Source organism: Chrysemys picta, chromosome 2 (assembly GCF_011386835.1).
Source record: "Chrysemys picta bellii isolate R12L10 chromosome 2, ASM1138683v2, whole genome shotgun sequence".
Lineage (NCBI taxonomy): Eukaryota > Metazoa > Chordata > Testudines > Emydidae > Chrysemys > Chrysemys picta.
In genome coordinates, this window is record NC_088792.1 from 217,580,244 (window position 1) to 217,604,194 (window position 23,951).

At 43.8% G+C, this 23,951-nt stretch overlaps 1 protein-coding gene across 37 annotated transcripts in view; it reads left to right on the top strand.

Annotated features, from left to right (window-relative positions):
- The first annotated feature begins 474 nt into the window (after positions 1–474).
- DTNA (dystrobrevin alpha) overlaps positions 475–23,951 on the top strand; it is a 280,266-nt gene continuing 256,789 nt past the window's right edge. For all 37 annotated transcript variants that reach the window (XR_010598847.1, XR_010598846.1, XR_010598845.1 and 34 more), the window contains exon 1: positions 475–930. Coding sequence is in view for 34 of the 37 variants with exons in the window: in XM_065585471.1 (XP_065441543.1) it covers positions 689–930 (242 nt within the window). In the remaining 3 variants the exon portion in view is untranslated. The remainder of the gene's footprint in view (positions 931–23,951) is intronic.

Consider the following 23,951-nt stretch of genomic DNA (forward strand, 5'->3'; position numbering starts at 1 on the left):
GGCGCTGTGACTTTGTATGTCACTCTAGATTTGGGTTCGGATACTGACAGTCCAATCCCCCCTCCCCCAGTATGTGCAGCCCCCTCCTGATCTGCTCCTCCATCACGCCCCCCACGCTCTGGCTCTGCCCCTCCCCCCCGCACCCCGGGCCAAGCTGAGCGCTCTCCCCCCCCCCCCCCCACATCCCCACTGATCAGCCCGGCTGCCCACGGGCCCCCGAGCTACAACCCAGCCAATGCGCACCGCAGATCCACTCCTCCCCCGATCTGCTCCTGCGCCCCCCGCGGCTCCTAAACCCTCCGCACCTGAGCACCCATCCCCCGGCCGTTTGGCCCTCTCCATGCAACCCCCGATTTGCCCCCCCACCCCCAAATCTGCTGCTTTCCCTGCCCCCAGCCCCACCTGCTCCTCCATCCCCCAATACGTCATAATCCCTCCTGCTCGGCAGCAACTCCCCCTCCGGCCCCTTGCTCCGCGCGGCTCCGGCAGGGCCAGGGTGCGTTCGGGGAAGCGCAGCGAGACTCGCCGGGGCCGGGCAGCGGCTTCCCCGTGGCTTCCCGTGCCCAGTAGGCAGGTGCAGAGGTTGCGCACACGCCCATGGTGAGGGCGAGCGCGGGGGCTGGAGCATGTGCAGAAGCGCCATGGGTACCGTCTGAGGCAGGGCAGCTTCTGCTCTGACACCTGCAGCATGTGCCAGGAGCTGCAGCCGCATCAGCAGCCTGCGCGCGGTGCAGCCTCTCGGCTCGCAGTGGGAAGCGGCAGCAGCAGCTCCCTCTCTCTGTCTCTCTCCTGCTTTGCACTCTATTTCAGCGGGTGCATGGTGACCTTACAGAGTGTGCATTACCTCACAGGTAAATATCAGCTGATCCGCTGTGACAGCAGCAGCAGCAGGAGCAGGAGCAAGCAGCAGCCCACAGAGCCTTTCTGGAGGTAGCAATTCATTCATTCCTTCACTCATCTTGTCCCTCACCTCTCCTTTCCCTTCCTCCCTTTTCCCATGCAAAAGCCAAAAGGCTCGCAGAGGATGCTGAAGCCTCCATTAAGGATGGTTCCCACCACTGCAAAGAGCCTAAGGAGTATTTAATACTGGATGGGGGGGAGGAGGGATGAAAATTTCTGAGCCAGAGGCGGCTGCTAGTGTTGCAATGCACTGCGGTGTCAATGGAAATGGCTAAGGGGAAGGATGTGCTGGTGGGGAGAGGGTTATTCAGCCTGTTGCCCACTTAGATATAAATATATTTTGGCGTGACTCATATTTGCATTGGTACATTGTTATGCATTCATTTTTCCAATGTATGAAATACCCAAGTGGAGTTGTCCTGCTACAGAGAGAGAGAGAGGGATGCTGATCCTGAATTCTTGAGGGGGTAAGAAGGGGGAAAAAGAGGGTGATAACTTGGTATCTGTCTGCTAGTAAGTAGGTCCCGGTAGGAGAGCTCTCTTTTTCATAAGGTCTGGTGGTTATTGGCATCATGCATTTCATTACCAAACATCACCAATATATACATTAATGTGCAGAGGGAGAGTGTGTGTGGAGGGGGCAGGGGGGAAGCACAGGGTTTTTTTCGTAGGCCTAGGACATATGTTATTTGACTTTTACTGTACTTCAGCTTTTCTGCGGGGTTGTTGTTTTTTTTTTCAATGGTGAAGGTGCACGTTGCCGGTCACTGGGCTTTAAACATACTTGCTGTTCCATTGATGACCCTGGCAGTTGTAAGATGTTTGTGTATGTGTGTACATACAGGCCGATTGGAAGAGGGAGAGTTGAATCTAGCTCTGATTAATAAAATTCTAGCATCTTTAAACACCAGCTCTGTAAGTTTTTTCTAGAAATTTAATTTAGTGGAGTGTATAATTTTTACCAAATGTATCAGAGAGCACTTTCACAGGTGTGCTATGATGTATTATCATCAACTAATTGAAAAACTGGCTAAATAAATGATTGAAATATACTTGATAATGCATTATCTTTGTATTTATAATTGTCTGTCCACTTACTTGCTAATTCACAAACTTTAATCATTTGCAACGAATATCCTAGTCACTGCAGAATAGTTAGCTCATACTATACTGTAATAGCATTTATACCATAGAATAATTATTACCTAAAAATTAAATTAAGCTTTTCAAGGTACTGTGGTCAGATGAACCTCATAAATGTGCGTAGGAATTCATTTATTAGCATATGCAATGTTTCAGATGGAGTTTAAACACTCGTGTGAATAAATGTCACTTGATAAATCCTGATATTTATCAGTGACCTAGAAGGTTTTGAAATGAGAGGTTCATGAAATAGAAAGTGTTGAAACAACATCATAAGCCTATTATTTCTAGACTTTCAATCCTGTCTCAAGCTCAAAGTTGTGTAAGTTACTGTTCTCTTTTGAACACTTTGCTGCCATTTTTCCGTATTATTCCAGTATTGGAGATGGTTATATAATAATTTTTTTAAAGGAAAACGTTTTCAACTTTAACTCCATCATTGCTGTAGAATCCAACAGTATTTTTGTAAGCTTTCAGTTGAATGTTAGCATATATCGCATATGTATCACCACACCACTGGACAAACACATTATGGGGATCTGTCACACTTTTGGCACCCAGTACACTATTCACTAATGAAGTGATAAAAAATGTAAAAAATTACTGCTGTGTGCTTTTAAAAAAAAGGTGGCTTGTTGACAGAAAAGGTGTTAGTGTGTGTTCAAATTCAGCTTCAGAACGTATGACTTTGTACCACCTCTTCAATGATAACCACTGCCGACTCTTAGAGCTTGCTCCTGCTCCCATTACAGTCAATGGCAAAAGTCCCATATTTACCCAATATCAGCACTGAATGCACTGGCAGTGTTTATTGTTTTACCACAAGAACAGAATTTACGGTCAAGTTATGATTATGATTACAATTAAAATATGAAAGTGAATTCCTCATGTTTATAAAAAGCAATGCATAAAGTACAAAATTCTGTACTGACCCATTAGAGAGAGATTTAGTAAGTAGCAAGAAAGAGTCCTGTGGCACCTTAGAGACTAACAGATGTATTGGAGCATAAGCTTTCGTGGGTGAATACCCACTTCGTCAGCTACACTCATGCAAGAGTAAATACAAAATTACCCCTCACCCATTATGTGCCTGAGCACATAAATTATGAATGTGACACTGTGTATGTGGCCCCCCAATTGTGTCTCAGTGTAATCTGCTCTATGTACCGTTTTTTGTACATTATAATGTATACTGACGATAGTCTACATCAAGTTTTGCATACTCAAACATTCCTGATTCTGCTCTCACTTGTATCAGGTCCTGATCCTGGAAGGAGATGTGCTGGTGACACCCACATGGAATCCTACTGATTTCACAACCTAAAAACTGCTGAAAAACAAGAGAGAGGTTTTGGGAATCTGTTAGAGGGCAAATTTAAAAAAATTTTAGAAGACAAACAAGGATGACTTTTTTGTTTTTGAGGCCTTTGTTCTTCACAACTAGTTTCCTCTGAATTTCATTTGTGCATTGTAAAAGCCTGTACAGCTGCTTTTCCCCTCACACCAATTTTACACAAGTATATAATTCTGTTGACTTCAGTAAGTAAAGGTCAGCACCCGCACATCTGTTTCCAGGATCCGAGCCTTAATCAGCTATAAGTGCAATGAAGTCAGTGGAAATACACTGGTATAAAATTGGTGTGAGCAGAGAATCAGCTCCATAATCTTTTACACTTGTACAGTTGAAAGTCAGAATAAATTAGCTGTGAAGAACAAAGGCCACAAACAAACACACCATGTCATTCTTTAAAAAGTTTAATAAATTGCCATCTAGCAGCTGTCCAGAAAGTTTCTCTCTTTTATTTTCAGCAGTTTTCTGGACTACCGTCTTGGAGTTAACATTGTTCTGGAACAACTTTTTGTTTAAACTGATTAAGCTCCGTGCCTTAATTTTGTGATGTTAAGCATAACTTGCACACTCATTATTAACAGTTGGCAAAGACTGTTTATCTTTAAAAAGGCTGCCTAAGTATACTGCCACGCATAGCATGGTAAATCCTAATGACTATGTTTTAAACTATTGTTTTTTACATTAATTATATAAGCCCCCACCCACTCAGCACAGTTACAAAATGTAAGTATTGTGGACTGTTACAGACTGATTAATTGTCTATGAGATTTAACTAGTCATTAACGTGGGCTACACAGTTCATGACTAGCCGTGTGGGGTACTCCATGAGTGTTTTTATCAGCTATGTGGTGGTGAGGAGAGAATCTTGGGTTTGAGTCATACAGGCATAAAACTGGTGTACTGGAGTGATGAGTCAGGCCCCTTACATTTAAGTTTCATATTACATGGTATGTATGTACTGTGTGTATGACATTCATTATGAATCCAGGCAAGAAACAAACATAAATGCAGTTGAAAAAGTTACTGAACACTCAGCCTTAACGATGAGCCCTCATATGGGCATTTCTTTATGGGCTTGATCCTGCTTCCATTGAAATCAGTAGTGCAGGATTAGGTCTTATGTCATGATATATTGGTATGTCAAATATTATACAATACAATAAACTCTCCAGTTTCTTATACAGTCTTATGTGCCTAGGACTTATATTGCACTGGCTGACATGTAGATATCAGTGTGCTTGACAAAGCTGGGTCAGTCTCCTTATCTCCATTTTAAAGATGAGGACACTGATTGCAGAATTTTTAATTTTTTGGAGCAGAATTCCCCCAGGAGTAAGCACTTGCTGCAGTTCAGGCAGGCCAGTTAGAGCATAGCATACAGTTTTCAGTTGATATAGGGTCCTCCAAGAATGTAGGGAACCACAGTTGAGTGTCTTTCATGGACCACAAAGGCCAACGCTGGAAGCTGCGTATGTGACCATGAACAGCATTAACCTGAGTTTTCAAGAAAAATCAGTGACAGACTTTCACAGAATAAGCAGTTTACACGAGGCTACATCTTCAAGGCTAAGAGGCGTAGTGAAATCCTGGGTCCACTTTTGACATTGACTTCAATGGAGCCATGAGTTCACTCATTTTGTAAATAACGAAATTGGAGACTGGCCTTAACATTTTTTACAGTTCCAAAACTGGACCCTGGAGAGGGGAGTGAGGAGGGACCCGTGGCTTCACAGGCCCCTATGGTTGGCTCTGGTAAGTGATTTTAATCTGTCTAGGTGATGTTAAGAAATGACAGCTTTGTTCCTCTCTCCGGGGAAACTGATATTAGTTCTAAATTAAAGTAAATAACACCCAAGTACTACAGTAATGATAGCCTCAGCAATATGTAAAATAGTGACAGGGAAGATTTCACACTAAGCCGTATTCAAAAACAAAACAAGACATCTACAGTACAGTTATCTTGAATTAGAAATGTATTCTGAACTTGCTATGGCACTTACCTTCAACAGATAACAGAGCACATGAGTTCCTTGATTTAGAATAATATGGGAGTGGCTGTTTGAAATCCTTTTTTACTGATACAAATACCACAACAATGCAATTTTGTAAGAATCCGTGGAACTAGAACCTACAACTATAGAGCCTAGGACAGCTGATATTGCCACTTGGATACTATGCAGGTGAATTAGGCACTGCAGGAAGTACCGCCCAAAGGATCCAGAGTGACAGAACCCTGTAGCCTGTGCTCTCTATTTAGCCCTGGAGTGTGGCTCAGGATGTGGTCTGGGTAATCACATGGATTTTTGGCTTGTTATGATTCTAGACCTCACCTTGCTTTCTGATCATCAGTCTCCAACCCTAGAACAGATGACTCTTGCCATCTGATTCCAGCCTAGTAGCTACCTCTGGTTGTGACCCCAGCATGACACTGACTCTTGTCTCCTGATTCCAGCCTGGCAATTACTTCTGGTCTATGATCATGGCCTGGCTCTGACCCTGACTCTTGCCTATTGATCCCAGCCCTAATGATTACTCTGATCCCTGCTCACTGACTACTGCCTTGTGGCCATCCTTGACATGTGAACACCAGCCCACGTATGACTGCTAGGCCAGATAGCCTAGATCCCAGTCCCTTACAGATTCTAATTGAAAACGTAAGAAAAAACAATTGTTTGGAGCAATGAGAATTAACCGGGAGAGACTAACGTAAGGTAACTCTCTCCTTATTTCACACAACTGATTCCCCTCTGCAAGGAGGTTGGGGAACCTAAATTACAAAAAGAATTACCAGTGATAAGTCTAAGCAGTTTGGCTTGTTGTTTTTTAAATAACCCTGAAACTTCTGTTTTAAAATCATAGTAAAACATTACTGATCTGTAAATTTTAAAATATATTGTATAAAATATCCATCTGATTTTTGAATATCACAGTCATCAACCCAATTCTTGTTATGCATGTAACCACCTATGTTTTGTAAATCAACTTCCTTTTGAATTTTAATCCATTTCTGGGAGCTCTCGGAGAAGAGGAGAGCTGTCTTTTCAAAGTGTCCTAAACTTGTAGAACTTCAGGACTAGGCTAGTTTAGAAAATGTACAGTAAGGAAACGTCTGGTTAAGGTATGGTAATTACAGCATATGAACAGTATTGATTTTTAATTTATAAAATATACCTATTGTATTCTCTATATGCATGTATATTGTAGAATTGCATACATTAAAAAAGTTGACCCAATATTGACTCAAGAGAACTCAACAATCTCCCTAAGAGAGGAAATGAAGTTTTGTTAAACATCCCACTCAGGAAAAAAACCCACATTACAGTATGTCTACACAGCAGCTGGGTAGTGTAATTTCCACCCTGAGTAGATGTACATTTGCTAGCTCTGCTTGAAATAGCACGCTAAGACTTGCTGTGTAGCTGCACCTGAATATGTGCCCAGGGGTTGGATGGGATTGTACTAAGGTGGCTAGTCTCTCTGTTGTACTAATCTAGATGGAATATATATGGGCCAAAGGTGTTAACATAAGCCAGTCACTGTCCAGCTTAAACACTGTTAAACAAGGTATGGGGTTTGATATACACAAACTTTAGTGTATTTAATACCATGACAAACACACTATAACACTCAGACCAAAGGTTAGAAAGTTATTGATTGAAATACACAAAAGGAAAAGAATCAAAATGAGGTAAAGATCATTAGAACTGAAATTGATTGTTTCTCCAAAACAGACTTAATCAAAACTGTTCAAAGTCCTTTCTGGAGACAGTGAATGTTGGTTAAATTCTATTATTCAGTCAAACAGTCCTTCTTGGTGGGGGAGAAAGGATTAGTTCTATTGTTCAATTCTGAATTGCAAATGACAGTCACTTTCCTGCTCTAGACAAAACAGATAGACACAGAAGGGAGAGAAGAGAGAGGATAGTAAAGATGAGGACAATACGGCTTTTGCTGATGTTCTCAAAATACGGGGCGGCTGGTGAGTCATGGATGGATGCTTTGGGCTGGCAGATTGGCCACAACAGCTGTTGCTCTGGACAGTGACTCACTTCCCCGTCAGAAATATCATCTGGTGGGTCTGTCAGGTCCCTCTCCTTCACTGGCCCTTCTCCATCTGGGCAGAGCTGGATGGGCTGTCGTATCTCACTGTGCTGGTGCCGTGCAGTAGAAGTTGATTTCAGGATCCAGTGAAAAGCTGAACGGGAGGGCGGTAGGGAGGGAGGGACAGAAAGAGGCACACAAAGGAGGGGAACACAGAGCAGGAGCTCTTGTGTATCAGGTTGGGGTCCTCACTGATGCAGCGATGATGGTCAAACGTCCCCACTGGAGTATCAAGGTCTGGTGTCATGACAACAATCCTTCTGCCGCAGTGATGGTAAAAGGTCTCCTTGTTCTCCCCCAAAGTCTCTTTTTAAAGACTCCAAAGGGAGTGATGAGCGAAATAGCCATCCTCTCATTATTTTGTCCACAAGGTAGGCCTAATTTCCAGAATTGGTTCCTTGCTTTTTGATTTTTCTGCCCTTTTGTTTACCAGTCTTGATCTTAACATAGTCTTTGAGTGGGATCAGTAAACCCTCTTTGTTTATATTTATTCAATCTTTGTCTCCTTCTCACATCTTTTCTTGAACAGTTTTATACAACTGATCATTGTGAAAATTCATGACTCTTTATCTGCTTTTCACCAGTTAAGTTTACAATTAGAGTAAAGTTGTAGGCCCACTGATCACAACATCTCCTGCTGCCCATGTAGCTGTGGCTACACTGCTAATTTTAGTATACTAGTGGAGCTAGCCCGCGTACATCTACCCAAGAGATGGGAATTACACCTCCCAGCTGTGTGTAGATATACCACTTCCGGTTTGTTGCCAAAAGCAATCGAAGGGTATGTCTACACTGGCAGAGTTACAGCACCGGGAGTTACAGCGCTGTTCAGAGAGGGCTGAAGGGAAACCACTGTTGTCTGTTCACTGTTGTCTGTTTGCTCATCAGCTGCCTGCGCAATAGCATGTTTACACTTGCGGCACTTGCAGCGGTATTTGGAGCGGTGCACTCTGGGCAGCTATCCCACAGAGCATCTCTTCCTCTTCTGCCACTAAGAGTTGTGGGAAGGTGGAGGGGGTCACGGGGTATCCTGGATCCTGTCCCATTGCTTTGCATCCCAGCAATCCCTGTGCTTCCATCCACATTTGGCGCCATCTTTCATCGGTCTGTGTACTGCGTGCTCTGCCTCTTCAGTCTGCAGGAATGATTCCAAACTGTTGACCAATATGCTGCTCACTTCAACTAACACGTCATGAGTGGCAGTAGAATTATTCCTTAAACTACAAAGGCAAGAGGAGTGCGACATTGATCTCGCCACGCGTACTAGCTACGACACGAGATTGCTTGTGGCATTCATGGAAGTGCTGACCACAGTGGAACGCCGTTATTGGGCTCAGGAAACAAGCACTGAGTGGTGGGAACACATCGTCATGCACATCTGGGATGACGAGCAGTGGCTGCAAAACTTTTGGGTGAGGAAAGCCACATTCATGGGACTGTGTGATAAGCTAGCCCCAGCCCTGTGGCACAAGGACACGAGAATGAAAGCTGCCCTGCCGTTGGAGAAGCGTGTGGTGCCTGCACTGTGGAAGCTGGCTACTCCAGACTGCTACCGATCGATTGCTAACCAGGTTGGAGTGGGAAAGTCTACCGTTGGACTCATGTTGACGGAAGTGTGCAGAGCCATTAATTGCATCCTGCTCCGAAAGACCATGACTCTGCTCAACGAGTGTGACATTGTGGATGGCTTTGCACAAATGAGCTTCCTTAACTGCGGAGGGGCGATAGATGGGATGCACATTCCAATTCTGGCACCAGACCACCTAGCCACCGACTACATTAATCAGAAGGGGTATTTCTCTATGGTTCACCAGGCAGTTGTGGATCACCATGGTAGTTTCATAGACATTAATGCAGGCTGGTCCGGAAAGGTGCATGATGCACGCATCTTTCAGAACACTGGCCTGTTCAGGAAGCTGCATGCAGGGACTTTCTTCCCAGACCAGAAGATCACCATAGGAGAAGTCAAAATGTCCATTGTGATCTTGGGAGACCCTGCCTACCCCTTAATGCCGTGACTTATGAAGCCATACACGGGGCACCTTGACAGTAGCAAGGAGCGATTCAACAACAGGCTGAGCAAGTGCAGAATGATGGTTGAGTGTGCTTTTGGCTGTTTAAAGGCCCGCTGGCGCTGCCTATATGGGAAGTTGGACCTGGCCAATGACAATAATCCTATGCTTATAGCTGCATCCTAAATGCTCCATAATATTTGTGAAGGGAAGGGTGAAAGCTTCACTCAGGGATAAACTGCTGAGGCTTAGTGCCTGGAGGCCGAATTTGAACAGCCAGAGACCAGGACTATTAGAGGGGTGAAGTGTGGGGCCATAAGGATCAGGGATGCCTTAAGGGAGCAATTTGAAGCTGAAAGCCACCAATATTTGTTGCTATGCTTGAGAGTGCAGTGCTTGTAATGCTAGGAGGTGATTGTGAATGGTGCAGACGATGCAATATGAAGGTTTAAGACAATTGTCTGTTGCTTTTCAGGGCTCTGTTTGCTTTCAATTAATAGAATAAGGATTGCTTTCAAACCAACACAATTCTTTTATTAAAAAACAACAACCGGAGGAGAGAGACAAACAAAAAAACACCTCAGCACTGAGGGGGATGGGGGAAGGGAAGGTCCCAGGAGGAGGTGGGGTCCCAGAACGGTTAAAGATTTGCGTATGTTCAGGGATCATATCCAGTCTTTTCCTTTGGAGTACAATGCAGTGGGTACTGTACTTCAACAGGGCTAAACTGCTGAGGGACAGATGTTGAGTTCAGTAGGTACTGGGAATCTGCAGTGTTGGACTGTGAGGCAGGAGGAGTGGAATGCAGTGGGTACAGACTGGAGCCAGGAGGTTGATAAGAATGTGTTGGTGGTGTCCGGGGGGCACATGGGAAAGAGTTTTATGACAACGGCTGCAGGGGAGGGCAGGTGCAGAGCTGCTCAGTTTGCAGTGCTAGTATCGCCTGGAGCATGTCCGCTTGGCGCTCCATAACGTTTAAGTAGCTTCATTCTGACACGCTTCGGTCTCCTTTTGGTCTCTCTTCTCGCTGTCCTGCCATTCCTTCAATTCCTCTTTTTCGGCTACGAAAGTCCTCCTCAGTTCTTCGTGGCCACTTTCTAATTCTGCACAGCCGTTCAACCAGCGATAACAAAGAGGGAGGCTGGGCCTCCAGAGTCATCTCTGTGAAGCCAAAATGAAACATTTTACAGAAGCAGTATTGTTTGCAACACACAGACCACTGATTCAGTGATTTAAATGTAAGCAGAGTCAGGATGAGCTCTACCCTGACATCTGGTGGTGAATTATGGCGAGTGTGGAAAAGAACTCCAGGGGCTGATCTTGTTTGTATAGGCACACCCACTCGCCTGGCATGAAACAACAGCAACTGAAAGTGGTTACTTTGGCTGGTGTGGGATCCCCAGTTTCTCTGTTATTGGGGCAGGAAGAATAAAGTTTTGTTACCCTGATTCTGTGAATCAAGACAAGTGGAACTGTTGTATGACAGAAGGATTGAGTGAGTCCTTCACCATTACCTAAATAGCACTTGCTTGACAAGGGGCATGGGTTACAAAACCCAGTGAATGGAGAGAGGATGGGGACAGGTATTTGTATCTGATGGTATGGGTCTCCTCTGAGGGCTTAACACACCAGTTGCACCACCTCCTCTCTCCACTGTTGAATGTCAGAGCTAACTTTGATTCTATTAGGAGTCTAGTTACAGGCTGCTGAGCTGAATTCACTTTGGGCCAATGGTGCACCAGCACTGGGGCTCCCCTACTATGAGCTGAAATCGCTAAGAGCTGAAATCACAAAAGAGCTAAAGTTATTAAGAGCTGAGATCACTGACTGCTGTGTTGACTAGTGGGGGAGCCTGAAGCTATATTGCTAATCAGCTGGTAGAGCAATTTGTGGGGACGACTGGAGGAGCAGTGAGCGGTGCAGAGCCTTGCGGGGCCGGTTGGAGTGGCCCAAGGAATGGCGAGCGGAGCTGTTTGTGGGGACGGCTGGAGCGGCTCACAGGTCGGTGAGCGGAGCGAAGCAGCTTATAGAGCGGAGCAGTTCGTGGGACGGCAGGAAGTGGACTGGCTCGTGGTGAAGGCTGTGGCGGAACCCCATGGAGAGACGGCCGGCCTCGGATCACGTAAGGTTCTCTTTAACACCTGGCGTGCCCCCCCCCGCTTTGCTCTGGGGCTGCACTGACCAGGGACAGAGACTTTGGGGTTTGTTGGGACTTTGGGTGGTTGCTGGACCCAAGAGACTTTGGGAGTGTTGGACTTTGGGGACTCTGGGTGATTTTTGGGTTGCTGGACTCAAGAACCCAAAGGGAAAGGACACAGCCCAATTTGCTGGGGTGGGTTTTTTGCTCATGGTTTGTGTTATGAATCCTGTTTGTGGTGTTTTTCCAATTTAATGCTGATGTCATTTATCTCATGTTATTAAACATTTTCTGCTACACTCGAACGCGTGCTTGCGAGAGGGGAAGAATTGCCACCTAGAGGCACCCAGGGGGTGGTATGTAATTGTCCCAGGTCACTGGGTGGGGGCTCAAGCCGGTTTTGTATTGCGTTATTGAAACGGAACCCCTAGATACAGAACCCGGCCCTTGTTGCTGCCAACTTAGATGGGCAGAGGGTTACATAAAATACAGTCAGTACTCACACACCTGTCACTAGCTGGCTGATCCCAGGAAAGCACACATGAGCCACAAGACCCCCCAAAATGGTGAGTAGCCACAGGGGCAGCGTAAATCAGTGTTCCCGGATCCTACTGTACACTGGGCACGTGGCTCTTGGGGAGAGCCAGCACGGTAGGTGGGTCCTGATAATCATTCCGGTCCCCACGTTTTCCACAGGCTGTGTTCATTATGTAAGATATCACACTGCTGAAGGTGAGCAGGGAATCAAGGGAGGGTCTTCTCCAAGACAGCAGCTTCTGCCCTGGCCCTTATGTGGCTCACCTGTGTGCAACAATGGTTCCCCTCCAACCCCCATGATGGCAGAGTGGTGCATGAAAGTTACCCTTAATGGGGCAAGAAACAAAGCACCTCTGCCAAAGAGCCTGCGGCAGCAGATTGCCCAGTATCTCCATGAGAGTTTCCTGAAGATCTCTGAGGCAGATTCCCATAAAGTTAGGGAGTCAATCAACAGCCTCTTCTGATGCTCAGACAAGGCATGAGGTGGTACACGCATCATACAGACACAAGCCTGCTTTCTGCAACCCTCCTGCCCCCAACAACTTGCTTCAGCGAGTCCCAAAATCAAAGCCACTTACCAGGGGCCTCCTCTCCTGTTTGCCAAGATCTGACAGCTGTGACTGGCTAGCTTCCTCTGGGGTAGAAAAGAGCTCCTGGCTGCATGAATCTCTGACCTCCGAGTCATCCTCTGCCTCTTGGTCCCCCTCCACATCCTCGTCCAAGATTTCCTCCTCCTGGCTTGGTCCTCTCTCGACTGGCACGTGAGCCACTGAAGTATCCTCCATCGCCTTCTCAGTGGATGTGGGGTCGCCACAAAGTATCGGGTCCAGCTCTTTGTAGAACTGGCAGCTCGTGGGCACAGCACTGGAGCGGTGGTTTGCCTCCCATGCCTTGTGGTAGGCGTTCGGCAGCTCCTTTACTTTGACCCTGCACTGCAATGTGCCCGGTCATGGCCCCTTTCTATCATGCACTGTGAAATCTGTCTGTAGGTATCATAATTCCTATGGCTGGAGCACAGCTAGGACTGGACAGCTCCTCTCCCCAAGTGCTGATGAGGTCCAGCAGCTCCGCATTGCTCCGAGCAGGGGATCATCTGGTGTGTGGAGCAGGCTAGGCCACCTGGAAAGATGCGCTGAGACCACTACACATTTCACCAAGCAAACAGGAAGGGGACTTTCAAAATTCCAAAGGAATTTACAGGGTGGGGATGATGATTGGTGACCTGAGTGCAGGACAGTACCGATGACCAGAGAGGCAAGAACAGGCATTGTGCGACACCTCCCAAAGGCCAATTGCAACACTATAATCGACCAGGGTGTCTACACTGGCACCGGGGCAGTGTAGCCCCATCGCAGAAAGCTGTACACCTCTCGTCAGGGTGGTTTTTTTACAGCGCGGCAACTGCGCAGTTTCTGTGCACTACATGGCTTGGCAGTGTGTACACCTCGGGAGTTACAGCACAGAAAGCTGCTTTACTGCTTAGAAACTTGCCAGTGTAGACAAGGCCTAAGTACTAAAATGATTTTTAGAGATCAACTTGTGGTATATGGTGGTGGTGGTGATGGGAGAGTTAAGGGAGTTGCACTGAAGTAAAGTAGGAAGGTTAGGTTGGAATTTCCTTGGGTAGTATCCTAGAGTTCTCCCCTTACAATGTTTAAAAATAAATTTGATCTAAAAAACACACTGATTTTCCTGTTCTCTTGGTTCTGACAAATTCTGGCTTGGCTTTGTTGTCTAAAAGGGTAACAGCAATTCAAATGTGATGTGACAGCAGCTTCTAGAATTTTTGTGATGTAAGAGTCATAATATAAAATACTCCTGACAGGATGAGAATTAAGTGAAAAAAGGAAATCCCTCTGCATTACACAGGGATTTTCAAATTGCTCAGGAATTGCTTCCCCGTTACTAAACCCCATAACTGTGGAGTCCAGCTTTCGGTTTTAAGTTAGTATAGCTGATAAAACCCTGCCAGAAGTAACTTTGGCCATGTCACTTTAAACTAACAGCCTGATTTTCTCCCCTGTCTTTGGGCCTGCTGGGGACAGAGCAGCTGCTAAGTTAGTGCCAAAACTGGCTCATCCCACTTATGCATGAATAGCTCCATTGAAGACTCTGAGAAACTTGGAGCCATTAATCTTGGCGTGTGCAGGAGAGTAGAACTGCTTTTGAACTACACTAACTCCAGCATGGAGCGTGGGCGAGCTGCTTCTTATTCTCTTTGCCCACAGAGTAAGGCCTTGGCTACACTTACCCGGTAGTTCGGCGGCGAGCGATCGAACTTCTGGGTTCGACTTATTGCGTCTAGTCTGGACGCGATAAGTCGAACCCGGAAGTGCTCGCCGTCGACTGCGGTACTCCAGCTCGGCGAGAGGAGTACCGCGGAGTCGACGGGGGAGCCTTCCTGCCGAGTGTGGACCAAGGTAAGTTCGAACTAAGGTACTTCGAACTTCAGCTACGTTATTCACGTAGCTGAAGTTGCGTACCTTAGTTCGAATTAGGGGGGTAGTGTAGACCTGGCCTAAGAGAAGACCCAGCATGGCAAGTTGTCATGAGGCAGCCTCCTGCTTCATGGTGGTGGAAGAGAGAGAAGAGTAGAAAACAAACAATGTAACACTTTCTGGTATGTCCTTAAAAACCAAACTACAAACCACCTTTTTCTTCAAACTACAAAGACTAAAAATGTGTGAAAAATAAAGCCCAGAATTAATTAAAAAAAGAGTAGATTGTAGGAGCAAGTCCTGTAATGTGCTCTCTTCTTGCATATGATTTGGGATGAAATCCAGTTCTGATACTGGTTGTGCATGGCTCAAACTCCAGGCTCATGGAATAACTTTGGCCTTCTCTCTTTCCTTGCCCTGCATTAAACACAAAGTCGATCACCTCAGCATGTACATGCATGAAAGATGCTGATGGGCTCAAGCTAACTCATGCAAGTAATTGTATGCCCTTGTGTCTCATTAAACTGCTCTTTATGTTGGTGGTCCATGTGTATTGAGCTTTGTCAAATCACATAGAGTAGAACCTCAGAGTTACGAACTCCAGAGTTACGAACTGACCAATAAACCACACACCTCATTTGGAACCAGAAGTACACAATCAGGCAGCACCAGAGACAAAAAACAAACAAACAGGTGTTCACATGGCACTGTTGTAGCTGGCATTGCAAAGTATTTATGTGCCAGATACGCTAAACATTCATATGCCCCTTCATACTTATATCACCATTCCAGAGGACATGCTTCCATGCTGATGACGGGTTCGGCTCGATAACGATTAAAAGCAGTGCAGACTGATGCATGTTCATTTTCATCATCTGAGTCAAATGCCACCAACAGACGGTTGATTATCTTTTTTGATGGTTTGGGTTCTGTAGTTTCCAAATAGGAGTGTTGCTCTTTTAAGACTTCTAACAGTATGTTCCACACATCATCCCTCTCAGATTTTGGAAGGCACTTCAGATTCTTAAACCTCGGGTCGAGTGCTGTAGCTATCTTTAGAAATCTCATATTGGTACCTTCTTTGTGTTTTGTCAAATCTGCAATGAAAGTTTTCTTAAATCAAACAACATATGCTGAGTTGTTGGTATTCACCCAAGAGTTCTGAAGGAACTCAAGTGTGAAAATGCAGGACTACTAACTGTAGTCTGTAACCTATCATTTAAAATCAAATGACTGGAGGATAGTTAATGTGACACTAATTTTTAAAAAGAGCTCCAGAGGTGACCCTGGCAATTACAGGCCAGTAATCCTGAGTTCAGTACCAGGCAAACTGGTTGAAACTATAGTCAAGAACAAAATTGTCAGACATATAGATGAACATAATTTGTTGGGGATGAGTCAATATGGTTTTTGTAAAGGGAAATCATGCCTCACCAATCTACTAGAATTCTTTGAGGGGGTCAACAAGCATATGGACAAGGGGGATCCAGTGGATATAGTGTACTTAGATTTTCAGAAAGCTTTTGACAAGGTCCCTCACCAAAGGCTCTTAAGCACAGTAAACAGTCATGGGATAAGAGGGAAGGTTCTCTTATGGATTGGTAACTGGTTAAAAGATAGGAAACAAAGGGTAGGAATAAATGGTCAGTTTTCAGAATGGAGAGAGGAAAATAGTGGTGTCACCCAGGGGTCTGTACTAGGCCCAGTCCTATTTAACATATTCATAAATTATATGGAAAAAGGGGTATATAGTGAAGTGGCAAAATTTGCAGATGATACAAAACTACTCAAGATAGTTAAGTCCTAGGCAGACTACAAAGAGCTACAAAAGAATCTCTCAAAACTGGGTGAGTGGGCAACAAAATGGCAGATGAAATTCAATGTTGATAAATGCAAAGTAATGTACATTGGAAAACATATAAAATGATGGGGTCTAAATTAGCTGTTACCACCAAGAAAAAGATCTTAAGAGTCATTGTGGATAGTTTTCTGAAAACGTCCACTCAATGTGCAATGGCAGTCAAAAAAGCGAACAGAATGTTGGAAAGCATTACGAAAGGGATAGATAATAAGACAGAAAATATCATATTGCCTCTGTATAAATCCATGGTACGCCCACATCATGAATACTGCATGCATATGTGGTCACCCCCATCTCAAAAAAGATATATTGGAATTGGAAAAGGTTCAGAAAAGTGCAATCAAAATTATTAGGTGTATGGAACGGCTTCTGTATGAGGAGAGATTAATAAGGCTGGGACTTTTCAGCTTGGAAAAGAGACAACTAAGGGGGGATATGATAGAAGTCTATAAAATCATGACTGATGTGGATAAAGTAAATAAGGAAGTGTTATTTACTCCTGTTCATAACACAAGAACTAGGGGCTACCAAATGAAATTAATAGGCAGCAGGTTTTAAACAAACAAAAGGAAGCATTTTTTCACACAACGCATAGTCAACCTGTGGAACTCCTTGCCAGAGGATGTTGTGAAGGCCAAGACTATAACAGGGTTCAAAAAAGAACTAGATAAATTCATGGAGGACAGGTCCATCAGTGGCTATTAGCCAGGATGGGCAGGGATGGGGTCCCTAGTCTCTGTTTGCCAGAGGCTGAGAATGGGCGACAGGGGATGAATCACTTGATGATTACCTGTTCTGTTCATTCCCTCTGGGGCACCTGGCATTGGCCACTGTTGGAAGACAGGATACTGGGCTAGATGGACCTTTGGTCTGACCCGGTATGGCCATTCTTATGTTCTTATGAGACTGCCATAATACGAAATATATGGCAGAATGCGGGTAAAATCACAGAGCAGGAAACATACAATTCTCCTCCAAGGAGTTCAGTCACAAATTTAATTAATGCATTATTTTTTTAACGACCATCATCAGCATGGAAGCATGTCCTCTGGAAAGGTGGCCGAAGCATGAAGGGGCATACGAATGTTTAGCATATCTGGCACATAAATACTTTGCAACGCCGGCTACAAAAGTGCAATGTGAACACCTGTTCTCACTGTCAGGTGACATTGTAAATAAGAAGTGGGCAGCATTATCTCCTGTAAATGTAAACAAACTTGTTTGTCTTAGTGATTGGCTGAACAAGAAGTAGGAGTTAGTAGATCTGTAGGCACTAAAATTTTACATTATTTTGTTTTTGAGTGTAGTTATGTAACCAAAAAAAATCTACATTTGTAAGTTGCACTTTCATGATAAAGAGATTGCACTACAATACTTGCTATGAGGTGAACTGAAATATACTATTTCTTTTTTTATCTTTTTTACAGTGCAAATAGTTGTAATAAAGAATAATAATATAAAGTGAGCACTGTACACTTTGTATTCTGTGTTGTAATTGAAATCAATATATTTCAAAATGTAGAAAAACAGCCAAAAATATTTATAATAAATGGTATTCTATTATTAACAATGTTATTAAAACTGCGATTAATCACGATAGATTTTTTTAATCTCACAATTAATTGTGATTGTTTGTTTTAATAGTTTGACAGCCCTCGTTTATTTCTCTATAAAGGGATTATGTTCTCTCAAAAATGGTGTAGTTAGTGGTGCATCTGTTTTGCCACTGAATCATTTCCCATTGTAACCACAGCAATGCAGTATGCCTTGATTCCAGGCAGAAGTGCCTGTAAACTCTCCTCTTTTCTTTCACTCTTGAAATATTCTTTGAATGGGCTGTATGTCAACAAGTGCGATTATTTGGCATGGTGCACAAGCTTCAGTTCTGTTGCCAAGGAGTGCCTCTCTAAAGAAAGAGATGGCTGTTGGCTGCCCATTAAAGCCCATGCTGGTTTGGCAATTATGCTTTAGTGGAATGGCCATCCAGAGAGATGTTAGTGTAAGCAGTCAACAGAACATATATGTATGTCATGCACGTATGTACATGTATGAATAATTGTGGATCCTTAATGTGAAAATGACAGCTTCTGAACTGAAAGGCTGACCTTTTAAACTATGAGACAAAATAGACTTTTAGCTGTTAAATTGTTCAGGTGAAAAGACTGGTCTTCTTCTTGTTGCTTTCTATCAGAGGGGTAGCCGTGTTAGTCTGAATCTGTAAAAAGTAACAGAGGACCACAGGACCCTCTGTTACTTGTTGCTTTCTGTTATTTGTAATAAAAAAAAGGGGGCTCTTTAGCTTTTTGAATCCATGCACTCTTGTCACTACAACTGGGAGATCATTAACATAGAAAATGTCACCTATTTCAATGAATGTCCCTCCTTAAACCTGTATGAGGCTTGCTAGTAATTGGGATGCTATCAAAGCATTTGCTAATATAACATGAGATCTGGAAGAATCATTGCATGCCATGATCTTGATTATGAAGTAATCACAGCATAAAATATTTCATTGAGAGAGCAAGAGTTGCATAGAAATTGCAGACACTTGTACAGGATATAATGAACCTTTCTCATCTGTTTGCTTTTCTATCCTAGCACGGGTACTAGTACACATGCTTACTGTTTCTCTGCCAGCAGACAGTGACAGCAAATAACTAGCAATTAATGAGAGGTCATTGTCCATCAGAGGAGAGTTGGCTTGCATTCCTTAGTTGTCACTGTCTACCAAGTAGAACAGTATCCTTTTTGGATAAACTCAATCTGTTTCTTAGGCCCTTCAGTCTAGATCCTCAAATGTCTTTAGGCACTGAACTTCCATTGATTTTAATGGGAGTTAGGCACCTAAACACCTGTGAGGATCTGGACCCTAGAGCCTAAGTTCCTTTGATATCAATGAGACTTAAAAGTCTAAATCACTTTTGAAAATGGGACTTACGGTCCTTAGTCACTTAGGTGCTTTTGAAAATTTTACCCAAAGTCAGCCTGAGCATTTTTGAGTGGGTCTGCAAACAAATTCATTTCTCTGTGCTTTCCCAAAACTTGTAAACAACTCTTCTCCACAATGATCACACCACTATATATGGGTTTGGCCTAAGAGTTCGGCTGGGTTGCACCCCAAAATGAACAATTTGTTTTATATCTATATAGTGTGTGTGTGTGAGAGAGACCATTTCTTCTGCCACAGTGCAGCCCAGATGCTTTTATTGGGGTACATATGTAGTTGCTGATATTTTAAAAATGTCTGCAGTGGACAGTTGTTAAAATACATTAGTGCATGCGTGTGCATGTGTGTCTGGGAACCACTAAGCCCCAGCCATATGGATGCTAGTAAATTTTAGCATGTTCATAGGCTATGCAAACATTTGGCACAATCATCACCAACCCCTCTTCTGAGGTAAATGTTTGTCCTGCCATCTTAAAATGGGGATAACAAGACAGAAAAGTTAACAGCTTGAGGGAGTCATTGTGAGACCTGGGCTTAGAGTGCAGCAGTCCGTGAGTCCTGTGCCTAATCTACTAAATTGATGGTATGGACCTGCCTATCCTTGTGCCAGAGACCACACTGGCATATTGGTAGAAGATCCAGCCCTCCTGCTGTAGGGCCACTACAAGCTATCAGCTGCAGTCTGCCCCCAGAGCTGAAAATTGATCTGGAATCCTTCCAGAACTCTGATGGGCCTGTGACCATAGTCTGCACTGGCCCTAAAGGTATCTGAATAAGCTGTGATCCTTAGGCAAAATCAGTAATAAGCTTTCAACTCTAGTATTCATTGAAATAATTTTACCTTTCCAAGGCTATCTTCACAACAAACATCCTCTGTTTTTCAGAATGAAAGCTGAGATTATCCATTATATTTCTAGGCCCAGAACATGCAGGGGGACCCATGGCTGCTGGTTCCATGGGTCTAAAGTCAGGCTCTCTCTTCACAAAGATAGGCTGAACTGATTCGGAGTAGCGAACTCTCTCTCCAAGTCGTGGGTGTAAACTGCATCTGAGTGAGCCGAGGTAACACTTTTTGTTTAAATGGAAGATGTGGTAGCATTCTGTGTGGCTCTGGAAGCCAGTCCAGCAGTTGCAGCCTTCTTTATCTGAACGAACAGCAGTTTTGCAAGCCAGTTTATAAAGCCGGAACACATCCAGGCCAGTATGTTTATGTCTAATGCAATGAAAAGTAAAATGAAATAACCATGTTTTTGTCTGAATTCAGTGCATTATACAATGTCTGACATAGGCATATTGTTATCAATGCTAATGCTGTAAGATTGATATAACTCTTCTTTTAATCTTTCAGACACATTCATCATGTGGTTCTTCTGTTCTTTTATTTATACATGTGTGCACACATTCTCCAACATACATAGTAGCTCTGGACAGCAATAATGACACATTGAGAACAGGCAGTATAATTGTGGTATGCATGTTAAAGAAAGTTACACAGATTTAAAGTTGGTGCATAAAGATTCTGCATTTTCCTGCCTTTTTCATCACCACTCAATGGCCTAATTGCTAATATTCCCTTGTGGGGAGTACAGGAGGATCACATTTGTGCTTCCTGCACTTAGTCCTTCCTCAGGAAACCTGGGAGCTTAGGGATCCTATAATTTTTATCAGTTTTCTTATCAATTTCATTCAGCTGCTCCTGGTGGCATTTCTAGGGAAGAGCTTTGTTCAGTAAGCACAGGCACAATCCTTCAAAAGGCTGGGTAAGGGAAGAGAAAAACAGAAGGGAGGGTATGTGAGGAGAGGAAACTGATGTAGAAGACCAAAAACAAGGATAATGGGATCTTCTGAGGGAGAGGGAAGGCAGAAGGAATGATAGAGGGAAAGAGATGGGAGGCACAAAACAACAACAGAACCAAAGGGAGAGAGAACGAGGGGACAGACAAGAAGCTCATAAAATGAGTAGTGCCTGGCAATAATGAATTTGCATGTCATCCTTGCGCAGGGGCTGTGAGCCCAAACTTGATTCCATTTTCAGTAGGGCCAAATCCTACAAAGAATTCCTTAGGTGAGTGGTGGCATTACATTGAATGAAACTACTTGCCTGAGGAAGGGTTACTCTCTTGAGGAAAAGCTTCACAGAGTCAAGCCCAAAGTGAACAGTCGCAGAGATTTAAGCTGCATTTGCTTATGTCTGTAGCTAGAGTGTTGATTTCCTTTTCATTACTAAGTCTGTGGAGGTAACGATATATTTGTCTTTAGTTAAATGCTGGAATTAAAGAGGGAAAATATGTTGCTACATATTTGGAGACTGTAGACAGACATAATTGAAATTTGGATTGCATCTTATTACACTCCAAATAACACCCTGTAAAGAGAGTTGATAGAAACGTTAAAATACTTTACTATCTGAAGGTATTTCTTCTGCAATCCCTGCTTGACTGAGCAGATAGAACGAGAGTTAAAAGGGATCAATATGCCGGAGATCTTCACCAGCTTATTCCAAGCTGACACATTCTTATGAGCTTCTCTCTTCCGGCTGCTTCCCTAGCTCCTATTAACAATATTCACATTAAAACTGTGACACTGCCATAGATGACTGTGTGTAAAGCTTGTTTGCTTTACTAAGGTAAACAATAACTGTTGTACAACATTAATAATTGAAAGTGCAACTATTTAGTAAATTTCTATGTGCTGAGATTAGCAATTCCTTTTTCACACACTTAAATACACAATACATTCTTGTGACAAATACATTTTATATGTTCCAGACTAATGCTCCTTTTTTGTTTTGGCAGGAAATGCAACATTTTTTATTGCTGATGTGCTGAGAGCACTGTATGATTGCTGTTGACATTTACATTTAAATTATGCTGATTTTATTTGTCAGCGCGAGTTAGTAGAAATATCTTCTCTTTCGTGGTTCAGGACCTTTATTATTTCCTTTCAAAGTGTTAAAACGCATGTTGCAGGGCTCCATAAGACTCTTATGATTTGTTGTGAATAATCAGTCTTTTGATGGGCTAGCTGACTATCAGAATAAAAGGCTGCAGCCATCTTAACCATAAATGCTACTTCAGATAATTAATGTAATGTTATGGGCTTAGTGAAGCAATGGGCTAAGTTATGGTGAATGCAACACTCTAGCATGGGAACATACTGTGTCCTTCTATCATAAAAAGGCACTGCCTGTGCTACAGATCTTATGAGGAATTTGTAGAGATATTTAAAAGGATAACACACTGTATAAATTCCTCAAGATTAAAGAGAAAGTACTATTCAGGGAGAAATGGGGAGCTTAGCCCAGCGGCAGCTTAACTGTACATGATAGATTCAGTGCTAACTCCTGAACCATCAGTGCACCTGCCTGTGGAGCTCAACAAGGAGCCCAATGAAAGAACTAGGAGAAAGCCTTCCAGAACTCCGTCTTTTCAGGTTTAGAGAGAGGCAACTGTGTGCCCTCGGGGTGGTTCTGATCCTACTGGCAGAGGAAGTATATGGGGAGGAGAGGTTTAATTCCTTTGTGTAACTAGGTTTGTGCAGTATTTTCTGTGAGAATTACTTTTAATCAGATGAATACATATTTTTGGTATGCTGCGCCTGATGTAAGTCTGGGACAGCGGGGGTATTATTTTAAAATAGGGACATGGCATACAGGGCCTGGGTAGTACTTTTGAGAAGTGCTTTGTGCAACCAGACACACTTCCAGTGCGTAGGGACAGTATTGCCAACGGTAAGAATTCAAAAATCATGAGTTAGATCTCCCAAAAATTCATGAAACTGGCTTAAAAATAATGAATCTTGGCCTGTGCCTATCTTACGTTTTTTTCACTTTTAGGGGAAGCTGCCCACCCATGACCTGTGTGCAATCATTTCAGCTGCAAAAGTCAACCTTAAATACACACACAATTCAGCCTTCCCTGTTTGCTGCTCTGTTACCCTATCCTGTCCCTTGGGGCGGGGGGAGCTGCCGTTCTTTTCCCTCTCCCGAGCTTTGCAGAATAGGCAGCTGGTCCATTCACATCCTAGCTCCATGTTCCCCACAGTTTCCTGGCCTGCACCTGCACCTTACACTCATTCACTCACTGGCACGCTCCTCTGCCATATTTCCCTTCACCAAAGCTTTCCAGACAGAACTAGAGATGAAGGAAGCCCAGCAGCATATTCACACATAGAAACCAACAGCTAAACAAAGAGGATGATGAAGTGATTGTCCCTTCTGGAAAATGTGTTGTGTTTTTCTGTAATCCCAGTACAAAACTTGGAGCCAGTCACCCCCCACCCAGCTTCCCCTGCAGCTCTCAGTCACCCCAACCTATCCCAACTTCACATCCAGATATACTCAGCAACCAAGCACCTCCCCTGCCCCCCCCCCCCCCGATTCCCTTCCTGGCACTCCCAGCCAGCACCCAGCTCTTCCCACAAACACTCTGCAGAATGTACCCTACTTCCCCTCCCACCTCAACCATAGTTTCAGATTTTGTGCAGCTCAGTGGTTTACCTCCAGCATAGCTTGGGGCAGCGTGT